The 14,523-nt window shown below is 39.1% G+C and overlaps 1 protein-coding gene across 15 annotated transcripts in view; it reads right to left on the bottom strand.

Annotated features, from left to right (window-relative positions):
* Nucleotides 1-1,569: 1,569 nt before the first annotated feature.
* LOC118423067 (mitogen-activated protein kinase kinase kinase 15-like) overlaps nucleotides 1,570-14,523 on the bottom strand; it is a 54,475-nt gene continuing 41,521 nt past the window's right edge. For 12 of the 15 annotated variants that reach the window (XM_035830990.1, XM_035830992.1, XM_035830991.1 and 9 more), the window contains 12 exons: nucleotides 6,781-6,825; nucleotides 6,284-6,393; nucleotides 5,947-6,035; nucleotides 5,341-5,403; nucleotides 4,860-4,938; nucleotides 4,609-4,688; nucleotides 4,186-4,288; nucleotides 3,503-3,773; nucleotides 2,953-3,053; nucleotides 2,452-2,591; nucleotides 2,181-2,257; nucleotides 1,570-1,801 (listed from right to left, as the gene is read on the bottom strand). In XM_035830990.1, coding sequence (XP_035686883.1) covers nucleotides 1,711-1,801; nucleotides 2,181-2,257; nucleotides 2,452-2,591; nucleotides 2,953-3,053; nucleotides 3,503-3,773; nucleotides 4,186-4,288; nucleotides 4,609-4,688; nucleotides 4,860-4,938; nucleotides 5,341-5,403; nucleotides 5,947-6,035; nucleotides 6,284-6,393; nucleotides 6,781-6,825 — 1,249 coding nt within the window. In that variant the 3' untranslated portion in view covers nucleotides 1,570-1,710. The remainder of the gene's footprint in view (nucleotides 1,802-2,180; nucleotides 2,258-2,451; nucleotides 2,592-2,952; nucleotides 3,054-3,502; nucleotides 3,774-4,185; nucleotides 4,289-4,608; nucleotides 4,689-4,859; nucleotides 4,939-5,340; nucleotides 5,404-5,946; nucleotides 6,036-6,283; nucleotides 6,394-6,780; nucleotides 6,826-14,523) is intronic. The other 3 variants (XM_035830997.1, XM_035831002.1, XM_035831004.1) reach the window with 1 other exon arrangement.

Below are 14,523 nucleotides of genomic sequence, written 5' to 3'. Positions count from 1 at the left end.
TACGTTTGAAATCCTGGCAAAAGCAGACTCAATTCATATTATAGGGATATCACAAAAATGATTCTACACACCCCATCACCACAATATGGAGAACTAGCAAGAAATGTCACATTTGCTACTGGCCAATACAATGTGAAATGTTGACACTGATTTAATGTCCTTTCATCAATCATCCATCCATCCATCCATCCATTACAAAGTTTAACACATCTTAATGATCATCATCTGCAACATCAGTGATTCTATATGTAACAGGTCTGTCTGAAGTATTGACAAAATTACACTCTGCTGCGCAATAGTACATAGCTTTCTGTAGAATCCATGATCTTCGAACAATTCATGACTTTAACACTCAATGTCAGCTGTAGCAATGGCCACTTCATGATCTTCTGGTATTACCTTCTATCTATATTGTCTGTCCATGAGAACTGTCGTGTAGGTTATCTCTGAGATTCCAATTTACAGTTGACATATTTCCATCCAACAAATAAATTGACACTGGTTACTTTTGATTTGGAAAGTCATTTCAAAACTGTGCAGACGTGCATAATGATGCAAGCCCTTCATTTCAACTTCTTCTAAGGTGTACTGTAACATTTAAGTTTTATACAGTCATCTGCAAGAGCATATTAATATAAATCTACAAGGATTATCTCTATATATGTCATGACATAGATGTAGAGATAGCTTTTGATATTTGGTGCCTGTCTGAACTTCAAGTGACCAAATTGAATGTTATTCATACGTTTATGAAGGTTAGACATCCAGGTAAGCAATATTCAAATACAATTCAATCTCTACAACTGGATAAAAAACGGATATTTACTTCCGGACGTTTCAAGTGACATCCATCACTCTTCTTCAGCAAAAGCAGAATGAACTAGTCTGAATGTTATTCAGTATTGAGAGCTACAATGTACTCAATTGGAAGATACAAAATGCATTTTCTTGTTGAGATTGACAAAAGAGTTTTGTCAGACATTCTATCATCTTACATCACATTGTGTAATGATACCTTCATGCACTTGTCATGAGTGTTTGCTGTAGAGCATTGTCCCTTTGAGTATATTATTTTATCTACAGTTTATTCACATAGCTGGCTGAACTTTGACTTTATTGACAATGAACACTGAGATCCTATCTCACATTAAAACGTCTTAAAGTCGTTCGCTAAACGTAGTTCTTAAACACTATATACAAATCTAGCAGTACACAGTATTTACATTCATTCATAACACTTTCTTAATTCAATAGAACACAAAACACACTAGTTGAAAGATATGACCTTAGGTTTCATGATCAAGTAGGACAAGACATATGCTACATTGGTTACTGAGTTAAGAACCTACAGCTCTGTACTCTTGGGTAAAACGTAGCTTAAATCACATTGTCAAGCATCATATGTAAGAGTACTTCAAAACCACAGTCAAACCTGTACAAGTGACCACCTGTACAAATGACCTACACAAGGATCACCTGGCCTATGTCATCATCATCATCAAAACATTTCAGTGCTCCCACTGAGGCTAGCTTCCAATGAAACCACTTTCAGTGGTCACTTTAAGTTAATTTTTGTTTTCTCATTGACACAAGCTTTCGAAAATTCTGTCTACTAGTATATATAGTGACCACCTGTCCACATAGACAAGATTTCAAGAGTCACCTGTATGAGTGGTCTTCTTGAGCAGTTTGGCTGTATTGCTTAGTTATTTAGTCTGGATCTCCAGGCTTCTCCTCTGGGCTGGCTCTTCCAGTCCTGTGCTTGAGGACTGCATCCCAGATCCGCAGCTGTATCCCTCCCCTGTGCACACAGCCAGGCAGGAAGATTTGAAGTCAGTGTTGAGAGATGTAATCATTATGCTTAACTTAACATCATATAACTGTTATTAACTCCACTAAAATGTAGCAAGTGGTATATAATTAGTAACATTGTCAGGAGTAGGAAGTGCTCTGAACAAACTGTGAGATGCTAAAAATGGTGAAAACATGTTGGTGATGCCAACATTATTGGTCTTTCCTTTGGTTGGTTCCATTACCTGCAGCTAGAAATTGAACTGTCTCCCTTTTGTCTACATTGTCATATTCTATAACAACAAAAAGCTAGGTAATTATGGTTTTAGCAAATTATGTGCCCTTTGACAAAAATTGGAGTTCAATGCATTGATACATGATGACCATACCTGAGGTTCAGCTGCCTGAGGTCATCTCTGGTCATCAGTTCCAACACATCGTGCAGACTGTACTCTTCATCAAAAAACTGTAAGATCAAGGAATATCAAGAAATACAGTAGTATCAAGAATAGTCCCATAGTGTCACTATCTCATTGGTTAAACCAGTAATTGCCATGCTCAGTCAGAGTCAGTCTATGGCAAGCCTTTGGTGTCTACAAAGCAGACTTCGTAACTGATATTGATAAAACATTAGAGATAAGATGTAGAACTTCTACTGACCCTGTCTGCCACGGTGGTGTCCAGACCCAGGTCAGCCAGCCATCTGTCCAGCTCTGCATCTCTCCTCACCGCCCTGCCGACACTCGTCACACTCACACTGGCACTCCCAGCTGACGAGTGCCGTGAACGCTCCCCTGATGCTGTATTAGGTATTAAGCTGTGTTAGATTATCCTACAGTACAAAGGGCAAATAACCAACACCACATCGTACTGTTAAGGTAAAGTGTAACAATTACTGCATGGCCATCAGTGCATTGCAACACACATGAACCTGTGGAACATTGACGAGAGATTCCAATGCTGAAGCTATGTTAGATTGTCCCACAGCTCAATGGAGCAACAACCAACACCACATCTTGCCACTTGTAAGTAAAACAAATCACTGCGTGGTCATCAGTGCATTGCATGAACATTGTGGCACATTGCATAAAGTGAAGGGACAACCCAATTGTATCCATAGCAAGATCAATGGATAAAAGATACATGAACCAGTGTAATTACCTCCAGATTGTAGATGCCTGACCATCTGCTGCCTGTCCACCACCTGCATGTGTAACAGCTCATTGTACTGTCGCTCACTCTGCATCAGTTCCTCCAGCAGTCTGGGTAGAACATGTGTAGAAGTCTTTGATATTTGCCATACAATGTATACACTTCATATTACAAACGGTACAGTACTTTGCAGTAATTATCCAGTAAGATTATACTGTATTCCTCAATCAAGAATGAAATTCTGTTACCTGCAGCTGGTAAGGTTTGAATTGTAACATCGAAAGGAACACTTACCAGTTTGTAATCATAATTTAGTAAGATTCTACATTAAGACTTAAAATCAAAGTGTTATGCTAACATGTCAGACAGAAAGTGTTAGATCCATCTGGACATGTGGTGTGAAGACTAGCCAACTGCTGCCCACCCATGTTAGGGTGCAGTAGTACCATCAAATACTAGTCTTATACTACTACTAATTAATTACAGTAAGGCCTGTCCTACTTTACTTGCTGCACCTCATAGAGGATGATCAATGATGATGATGATGATGAAGCCCTACCTCCTGTTCTCCAGCTGCAGCCTGCTGACCTGCTCATGTAGGGCCAGCTGAGTGGCCTGGTTAGCGAACAGGAGGTGGTGGTCATGCGAGCGTGTGGAGCTCAGGGTGGACACTCCCGACGTGTTCCCTCCCTCCTCCTCTGACGAGGGTGCCATGGCCCCGTCAGGCTGGTGGTGCTGAGGGTGGTGCTGAGGGTGGGGATGGGGGTGGGGAGGGACAGGGGCTGCCGATGCCGCTGCTGCTGATGTTGGTGGGGCACGGTTGGCGTAGTCTGCAACAAAGGGTGACAAGTGTGATGGCTCAGTTGATAATGCAGCATTTAGTGTATGCAAACTCAGTCTAATGATTTTAGGATATTCTTATTAACAATGTATTATACAAGCTTTTCATTTGACGTCTGACATCTGCTGGTTTACAGTGTATGCCCTTGAAGCACACAAAGATGCCACCAATATGGGCACCAGGGGATTCCAATTATAATTATTATGATGTCAATGAAAAGTCTGTATACAAAAACTAGTAGGATAACAGGTCTCTACACACCTGCTGTCTTTCCACAAATGTTAACATAAAATAATTTTTATTTTTTATTTGGCATTCTTCTGAGAATCAAAAAATATGACCATTGACTGTGTGATGACTTTATCATTACTTAAACACAGATTGTCAAGTTGAAATCCCACCTGGGATGTATGTGATGGCCAGCTGCACAGCATTTCTCACCAGGTCATCCAAGGCAAACATCCAGTGGGGCTGGATATTGTGTTCCTTCAACAAATCAAACACCTGCAACAGAAAAAAACAAAGAAGCGCTATTTCAACCAAAACTTATTTCCCTTTTAAGTAAGTATATGGAAAAAAATTAGATAAATGCTACTAAATAAAAAAGTAAGTGCATACATGTGTAGTTCAGACGATTTTGTTTATATGTATTACACATGTAGGGAGACATCATTGTAGTTAATAAACTTAAGCCAGTTTAGCACTACCTGTCAGATACTATAAAATGTACATGTAATCTTACAATTATTGTTCAATGATGTTGCTATTGGACACTGAAATTAACCTGCTACTTAAGAATTTCAAAACTAGAACGTTTAACTCACAACATCCTGGAAGATGTAGAGAGCTATCTGGACCTCATTCATTGCCTGGGAGTCAAACTCTAGCTGTTGCTTCATTGTGCCTGGAAAACAGATTTTACAACTGTGGTCAGTGTTTCAGCTTCACAAAAGTCTTAAGGTGTAACACAACAGTACAGCTTTTACAGAAGTAACTGCTGTATATGTTCACAGATGATTCACAATTGAACTTAAACTTGTAGCATGAAACAAGAGACAATTCTGTTTCATCTCACCTATGGCCTTGGCCAGGATAGACCCCACCTGGTCCTTGATGTACTGTCTGAGACTCTCGATCAGGTAAACCAGGTGTGTCTATGGACAAAAGCAGTTCATCTTGTAGTTAAGTCCAACTGTCCCACAGAATTGAAGAACTTACCAATATATCTCAGTGCAGTTACAGATGAATTAATTACTGCAGCTGTAAGCTACAATGTATGTAATGATTATACATTTCTCCGGTGACTCATCAGTTCCAAATTCAAACCAAGTTGCTAACTGTACTGTAAGTTCTGAGTCCACAAACTCACCATACTGAACCTCATATCAAGACTACCTGACTACTTGACGGAGGTCACTGATGCATCCTCAGTAAAAGTATATCCATTCATTCGAACATCAGCCAATCTCTCTCCATTCAAATTCTGACAACCTCAAAAAACACCATCTGGGAATATCAACCTTACATTTACAGCTTGACAATCTTGAAGCTCTCACCTTGGAAAGACGGACGCTGGTGGCAGAGTCCTGCTCTATCCTGAGCAGCCAGCTTGCACACACCTGAGTCACATGGAAGAGAGATGCATGATGCACATGTACAACCAACATCATAACAAATCTGCTAAGCCTCTTGGCACTGAATAAGTTGTACACAACAAAACCCGTTTGGCAGGCTGACCAAAAGTTCAGAAACCTGAACTACATGTTTGCGGCTCCAGATGTCTAACTGAGGGTGCAATGTTGGTTAGCTGAGGAATGAGTCCACCCTGCTATATACAACCATTACATCGTAGCAAACCTGTTCTATTGATAATCCTACGCTGTATTAAGGCTGCGTCCCCGGCATTGTTTAAGAGCCAATGGGGATAATTTTTGTTGTTAAATCTGTCATTTTAAGCTTACAAAGATGTCATATTCAGCTTTTTGGACAGGTGAATTTTTTTTCTGTCCCAACAAGAAAATTTCTATCCTGGGACCTAAAGACAGCCCTGGACTGTACTAGCTACAAGGATGATGATTTATATGTCTCTGTTTTATTTCATGGATCACAATGATGATTCAAAGAAAGAAAGTCTGGCTAGACGGCTAACGTTGCTACCATACCTTATCTTCATCTTCTTCCAGTACTTTGACAAGAGTGGACCTTCTCTCACTCTCTTTTCTCAGGTTGTAGAACGGAGTTAGACCTGATGCTGTAAACAACATGATATCAAAACCACAAGCTTGCAAAAAAAAAAGGGTGATCTTGCACTATCTAACATTGGAAAGGTACAGTTAACACTGTGTGAGTTACAAAAACGTACAAAGAAAACCACTGTTTTCTTTGCTACATTTGCTGGAACGAAAACGATTTTGTTCAATTTTTGAACCGACAAGAACAACTGCTAAATTATATACAAGCTTGAATTGTAATGGCTAATAGTTAGTAGTTGCAACAAACCTGTGTTTTCATCTTGGAAGAACCTGGGCCTGTCCATGGCATCTGTGGACCCGTCAGAACTGCTGTGCAGTGGGCTGGGGGTGCGCAGGTGACTGATGGAAGTGGGACTACTGCAACAGCACAAACATTGCCAGATTCAGTCATCTTCATGGGCAATGTCGTACAAAAAAATGGGCAAATAGCAAGACAAACATGGCTGCAAATGTTAAGTGATTTTGGAGAAATCTGTTTCAACGGTTTTGGTGGATGCGTGTTGTCATCTTTGAAGATGCAAAGAAATAGCGTTACGCAAAAAAAATCAAAGGATAAAAAATTACTGGTGCTATTTGTTTTGGAAAAAGAATAACTAAAGTTATGCTCTAGGGTTGAAAATGCACTCCTCAGATCACCCTTGACTGAAAATAAAGTTAGACAAATCAAGCAAGCTCACAGCACACATAAGATGAGTCCACACCAGTCCCCACCATTTCTACTCAGTATTACAAACTTAAGCTTACCTGCCATACCCAAAATCAGAGGAGGAACCAGCAAATGTGTCACATCTAACAAAACAAAACAAAACAACACAAACATGAACATCACAGAAGAGAAAGTGATACATGACTTCAAATCAAAGTATTAAATAGATAGAGCAAGACAGAAAGAAAACAAGATGATGACGTCAAAAAGTTAAGAAAGGAATGTGTCACAAGGTCAAGGTACAAGTGGCTGCTGCTGCTGCACTCATTGGTAAATTTCCATCCTTGTTTATTCCATTTTCCCTTAAGGCTTAAGCAATCCAGCTTTTACTAAACATCTAAAAGGTACTTCTTACAGCATAACTTCATATGTTTGTTGGTCACAAGTGCAGTTGTATGGCTGCAATATGCCCTTATGAGGATAGGTTTTATGTTGTTTTTTTTTTCTCATCTTTTTCCCATTCATATTTTTGTGTCGATTAGGCCACATATTTACAGTGCCTTCATCAAACCTCCTTACTTCACGCTTTAAACTCTTCTGGCACTTCTTTGCAAGCCTTTTCTATATGCTAGTAGCAATGTTAACTTTAAGTCTTATACTACTTCTTACATTGACTGAATATGAAATGCTTGACAAGCTTAGTATGGTATTGCACATTAAGAAAGCTGTTGCAATATCTGCTCTCTGCTGCAAGTGTTTGTTCTGTGTACTTGTAATATAATTATAGGAAGTATAAAAACAGAGGAAAAGGAAATTCTATGTATCTACTTTATTTTTTCTACATACAAAAATCTACAGAAAACTAAGATACACTTAATGATTAAAAGACTCTACAAAACACTGCAAACAAGGGCTATGGTGGAGGCAAAAAAAGAAGGTAAACATCAAATAAAAAACTAAAACTTATAGCCAGCATTTTCAGTTTTAAATAAGTTATAGTGAAAAGGCAAAGTACTAAGTCACAAATAACTAAGTGTAGGATTCTGATTAGAGGTGCGATGTAAAACTAAGTAGTAGAAAAAAAGCAGAAAACAGGCGTCTTTTTAATTATGGAAAAACACTCTAATTCTGGACTCAAGTCCATAACTCCAAAATGCTTTACCCGATCAACTTTATATTTTTATTGAGTACATACCAAAGTGTAATGAATATGCGGAAAGCGTCAATGAGTCCCTTGGGACTAGTCCAATTATACTATAATTATATATAATTATATATAATTTTTGGGCATTATATATAATTATATATAACCCATTTCACCATTATACATAATTATATATAACCTATTTCACCAATATATATAATTATATATAACCTATTTCACCATTATATATAATTATATATAACCCATTTCACCATTATATATAACCATTTCACCATTATACATAATTATATATAACCCATTTCACCATTATACATGATTATATATAATGCTGATGACCATTATACATAATTATATATAAATCTTGTGATTATTATTCATAGTCATATGCACCATTTATGACAATTATTCATAATCATGCCTAGCCCCCATAACCATTATACATAATTATATATAATTATACATGATTATAGATAATTATATATAATTATATATAATTATACATAATTATAGATAAGCATTAATGGATAAAGTGTAAAAAGACTTGTTTTGCTTAATGTTTACACCATATATTGCTTTCTGACTAAAAGAAATAATGTTGAGAGGCATTTTATGTCTATTGCACCACTTTGAAGCTAAATGCTGGTCATGATGTTCTGACCTGCTCAAAACCACAACCTGATCGTACATTTGAGTTTTGTCGCTGGTCAAGTTTACTGCTGATATGGAATGATACTCTGATCAGATACTAACATAAGTAAAATGGAGGCAGTGAGAAAGAAGGAGGCATATGAGGAAATAACAGCTAGTTGATGGAGTCCCGGGTCCGCGTGTGAACAGGACAGACTGTCATTGCCATAGGACCAGAAATCTTCCTCATATGAACTGGTGTCACAGCGAACTCGCCCCCGCCCCCACGCCCCATGATCTCGCCCTCCCTGGGGCGAAATCACTAGCGATCTCGCCATCCCCAGCTAGTGCTCTCGCCCCCTATCTCGCCCCCCTTTAGCGATTTCGCCCCCTTCCCCCCCAAAAAAACAGGTTTACCTAACATTTTAGAAGTTGATTGGTATAAATCACAAAATGCAGTTTCAGAATGATATAAGTACACGAGTCTGATACCTAACTCCATCCATAGTATTAATATTAACGTCATTACATGTTGATATTTAAGACAGTTGAAGTTTTTTTCGGACAAGGAGAGTTGGGTCCCTTGTATTCCCATTATTGCAATATTATACTTGAGTCTCGACATAAGATTGTATTCCCCTGTCCTCAAGCAACCAATATATCTCCAATATGAAGCCTCTACAATGACCACAAAAGAAGTATGAAATGTCTTTATCAGTTATGAAGATAAGGTATTCATTAGAATATCGCACATTTTGTTATATGCACCTCCATTATGACTGTTTTTCTAGTATTTGGGAACTGGTGCGTTTACCCGTGTTTCTTAGGACTGGTGAATGAATGAATGAATGAATGAATGAATGAATGAATGAATGAATGAATGGTACTTTGTAGCATTTCGCAACAGGTACAATGTATATGAATTTGCGCGTATACATAAATATAGAGATAGTGTTTATAATGAGAAACTATTATTCACTTGTGTTTTTGTTAGTGCTTTGGAAATGTTTCCTGCACAAGAGAGAAAATACTGTGACAAATTGAAAACATATAACTGACGTGTTCCGTTTCATAGATGTATAATATCGACTTTCGAGGTATAACATCTTCAGGTAATAAGGTGGCATATAGGTACCAGGTAACACACCATATACTTTACTCTCCAGGTGCAGTATAATACCAGCTAGCGAGCCTAATACAAATGTATGTAGTAACCAGTTGCTCTTGAGAACTCTCCGAGAAGCAATGTTCTTAGGGGGGACGAAAACACTGGCGGGTATTGGGGGGGGGGGGGCGAAAACGCTAAAGGGGGGCGAAAACGCTAGTGATCTCGCCCCTCCTGGCCCTAAATAAACATTCTTAGTATGTACCTAGCAGGGGTGAAGAATTAAGCTAGGAGTATTGCAGACTTACTACTGTGCATGCAGGAGTATGTCTATCCTGGATCTGTTATGTTGTATGTGACCTTACTAACTATGATCTGTTGTATATCTTTTGCATGCAGAGAAATAATATATGACTGCAAACATATGACTTCGTTGTACACCTTCGTCGTTGTATGCCAGGCCTTTCCTTCATTGTTCCCTTGGTCTTTGGAGGCCACTTCTCTTTTTATCACCCAAGTGTGATAATTACCTCCCCATTTATCTTTTAATGATTATCTCTTTGTTCCTTGATGTTATCCAGCAACCACAATGGATGCACTAATTTGTAATACAGACACTATAGAGAAGTGAAATACAGTTGCAACTGGGTGAGAAATAGTTTATGATCTCATATAAACCTTCTAGACCAACAAGGAGTGTTAACTTGAAACCACAAGCCTTCAGGTTCTGAGCTTGCAGCAAAAGGATAGATTTACTTTTTAGTCTTTGAAAAAAGTAGCAAAAGCCCAACAATTAAATGTCATGCATCTAAAAAAATCACGAAAAAAAATCACACATTGTCACATATTTGTCCCCTAGTCTTCGGAACAGGGCTGTTTTTTTGGGGGGGGGGGCGTTGGTCTGCGATTTGCAACGTTGGCTATGTTCTCTTGTGCCGAGAAAAGAGGTTGCCGAGGAAGTGAGTTTGCTGTGGAAGGGGGTTGGCCGTGATAGTGAGTTTCCCCCGTCTCGGACGGGGCATAAACTTGCTATCACGGCCATAAACTTAGATAAAGATAAAATACAAAATAGAAAGTCTGATGAAAACGACTAAAAAAAACGTTGAAAAACCGCCGAATCCTAACCTCTGCTTGAAGAGTAGGGGGTTGGGGGTTCTGACGAACTACACCACGCGCTTGAAGGTCCGTTTTTTTTTAATGTGAAAATTCTATCTAAAAGACCGATTTGTATCAACAGTAGGGTTGTAATCCTAGAAAAAATCGCTGACTTTGAATGTATTTGAATCAAGGAGGTTTGATCATTGAGAAATCATTTATAAAACCTCCTTGTTTCAATGAAAGGAACCTTGCAGTTTGTAAAGTTGTTCTTCCCGAGTTTGCAGTATACTGGCAAAGGAAGGAGAGCTGTGCACATCAAAAAGAAACTTGCCATAAAACTAGAGGCCACTGTGTTCCTCCTTGGTCCAAGGAGAAAATTTTTGGCTTGAGGGAGCGCCATGTACAAATTTTGGGTTTCCTTCAACAATGTTTTAAATCATTTAAACAATTAAGCTTTATTTGAATCACTCTCAAAATCAACTTGTTTCTGACCGATAAAAGGTCCATGTTCTGACAGGGTGCATAGCGCTAGTTTTGATGGACAACATCAAAGCTAATAGATAATTAAAATAATGTGGAATTTTGCAAAGATCTCCAGAAATTCAGCAGAAGTTGATGATAGATAATAATTTTTGTGGGTATGCTGATCGAGGAAAGATGGCATATAAGGAAAAGGTCACAATTTTCTCCACCAACCTCTACTTCGATAGTATGTAAAGGACGCTAGGGTTTGGCCTGGGTATACGTTATCTCCAAGCAGATTCCTCCGGTGGCATAAAACAGTAACAAAAGCTGGGGAAGGACTTCAGCCGGCAGAGGGGAAAATTTGCCACCGCGGTTTTTATTGCCACCACCGGAGGAATCTGCTTGGAGATTAGATATACGCATGTCATACACGACGAATCTTGAGGATGCACTAAAGGCTTCAACTTTGAGTCACCTCTGCACAAAATCACCCTGAAAAGTGGTCACAAAAGATTAATAGGCCATTTGAATCTGAGCTTGAGCAATCATGCTCATAAATTCTAATCTGACTAGGCTTCAATATGCCTGGTAAAAAGGGACACCATGGTGTAAACAAGTACTCTCCAAGCAGAGGTTAGGCTCCGGCTGTTTTTTTAACGTTTTTTTAGTCGTTTTTATCAGGCTTTCTATTTTGTCATTTTTTTTTGTTGTGTCCCATTTTGACACAGCAAGATATAATAAGAAAAATAGAAAGCCCGATAAAAACGACTAAAAAAACGTTAAAAAACAACCGGAGCCTAACCTCTGCTTGGAGAGTAGTAAACAAGGGCATTCTGACTTGTGGGGACATAATTGTCCTTGGGTCTACAGGCTTCAGGAGTCCAAACAGCTACTCCCAGGGCAATCGACCATAAAAGACTATCTCCTACCAGCCTGGAGGATGCCAGTTGCTAAATTGACTCATCGCATACTCCCAGCATCATAAATGGCTTAGACCCAGTGGGAGATCTCTACCCGTCTGTAACCAAGGACAAAGGATTGGTATTACAGCAGACAACAAGAAGACATTTTGTTTTCACACAAGAGCCTAAGGGCATTATGTTGTATGAAGGCCTTGTTTGAACTGTCTCTCAGTAAGGACCAGCCCCTGTCAAGTTTGAACTACTTATATTTTGCAACTTGCCAGTGTAGACTGGGGCTCTGTAGGACTGTACAACAAGTTGTATCTGGGTCAGATTGAGACACACTTCCAGGCAGACCATGGCCAGCTATGCTTTATATTGTTTGTAAGCTGACTTGTAAAGCTACACTGAATTGTATGTCGCCATACTTCAATTCCTTATCTGTTCAAGACTACTGGCTTATGTGCATTTCAAAACTGAAGAGTAACTCCGCGATCCAATACGAGTACTTGCTAATCTGTATTAGCCTGCCTGAACCGATGTGAACACCACGGTGGTTGGGACCAGACTTAGGGCTGGTAGTTTACGTTAGCTGAATTTATTGGGTGACGGCCATACTAGTAAAGATAAAGATAAAATACAAAATAGAAAGTCTGATGAAAACGGCTAAAAAAACATTGAAAAACAGCCGAATCCTAAATTGCTTGAAGAGTAGGGGGTTGGGGGTTCTGACGAACTACACCACGCGCTTGAAGGTCCGTTTTTTTTAAATGTGAAAATTCTTTTTAAAAGACTGATTTTTATCAACAGTAGGGTTGTAATCCAATAAAAAAATCGCTGACTTTGGATGTATTTGAATCAAGGAGGTTTAATCATTGAGAAATCATTGATAAAACCTCCTTGTTTCAATGAAAGGAACCTTGCAGTTTATAAGTTGTTCTTCCCGAGTCTGCAGTATACTGGCAAAGGAAGGAGAGCTGTGCACATCAAAAAGAAACTTTCATGCCATAAACTGGGTGGCCACTGTGTCCCTCCTTGGTCCAAGGAGAAAATTTTTTGGCTTGAGGGAGGGCCATGTACAAATTTTGGGTTTCCTTCAACAATGTTTTAAAACATTTAAACAATTAAGCTTTATTTGAATCACTCTCAAAATCAACTTGAATTAAACAATCTTGAGGATGCACTAAAGGCTTCAACTTTGAGTCACCTCTGCACAAAATCACCCTGAAAAGCGGTCACAAAAGATTAATAGGCCTTTTGAATCTGAGCTTGAGCAATCATGCTCATAAATTCTAATCTGACTAGGCTTCAATATTCCTTGGTGTAAACAGGGCATTCTGACTTGTGGGGTCTTACTAGGACATAAATGTCCTTGGGTCTACGGGCTTCAAAGGTCCAAACAGCTACTCACAGGGAAATCGACCATAAAAGACTATCTCCTACCAGGATGCCAGTTGCTAAATTGACTCATCGCATACTCCCAGCATCATAAATGGCTTAGACCCAGTGGGAGATCTCTACCCGTCTGTAACCAAGGACAAAGGATTGGTCTTACAGCAGACGACAGGAAGACATTTTGTTTTCACACAAGAGCCTAAGGGCATTATGTTGTATGAAGGCCTTGTTTGAACTGTCTCTCAGTAAGGACCAGCCCCTGTCAAGTTTGAACTACTTATATTTTGCAACTTGTAACTGTCTTCCCCACATCTCAACTAGCTTTGATACCTAGTACATTTGTAGTAGTAATAATTGGCTTCAAGTATGGTGATATTTATAGTTGGTAGTCCAAAAGAGACCAGTGTAGACTGGGGCTCTGTAGGACTATACAACAAGTTGTATCTGGGTCAGATTGAGACACACTTCCAGGCAGACCATGGCCAGCTATGCTTTATATTGTTTGTAAGCTGACTTGTAAAGCTACACTGAATTGTGTGTCGCCATCCTTATCTGTTCAAGACTACTGGCTTATGTACATTTCAAAACTGAAGAGTAACTCCGCGATCCAATACTTGCTAATCTGTATTAGCCTGCCTCCACTGATGTGAACACCACGGTGGTTGGGACCAGACTGAGGGCTGGTAGTTTACGTTAGGCCACAGCAGGTAAATTTTATGGATGCCATCTGCGCGCGCATTAATTTTCGCCTGATTTCAGAAAAAAAACAAGATTTTTTTTCTTCTGCAGGGATGGTCAACATTATGATACAGTACCACTATGAGCAAATATATTGTGTTGTGGCCTAATAATTGTACTTGTAGAAGTGACACTTGCGAGGTACCTAGGACTGTAGTTGTAGAAACGAAACTTATTGGATAGTTGTAAAAGGGACAGCAATATGGAAGCTTTGAGTGTCGTTACCAACTTTGTTGGTGATGGCAGTCTACCACACTAGTGTCACCTCTACCACACCAGTACATGTTTTAAATACAGGAATGAATGCATTGCCGGCTCTGAAACAATGTTCTGTCCCTTTAAATTC

The sequence above is a fragment of the Branchiostoma floridae genome, chromosome 9 (assembly GCF_000003815.2).
Source record: "Branchiostoma floridae strain S238N-H82 chromosome 9, Bfl_VNyyK, whole genome shotgun sequence".
Classification (NCBI taxonomy): domain Eukaryota; kingdom Metazoa; phylum Chordata; class Leptocardii; order Amphioxiformes; family Branchiostomatidae; genus Branchiostoma; species Branchiostoma floridae.
The sequence above is the reverse complement of the archived record's forward strand: the minus strand, read 5'-3'. Positions and strand labels throughout refer to the sequence as shown.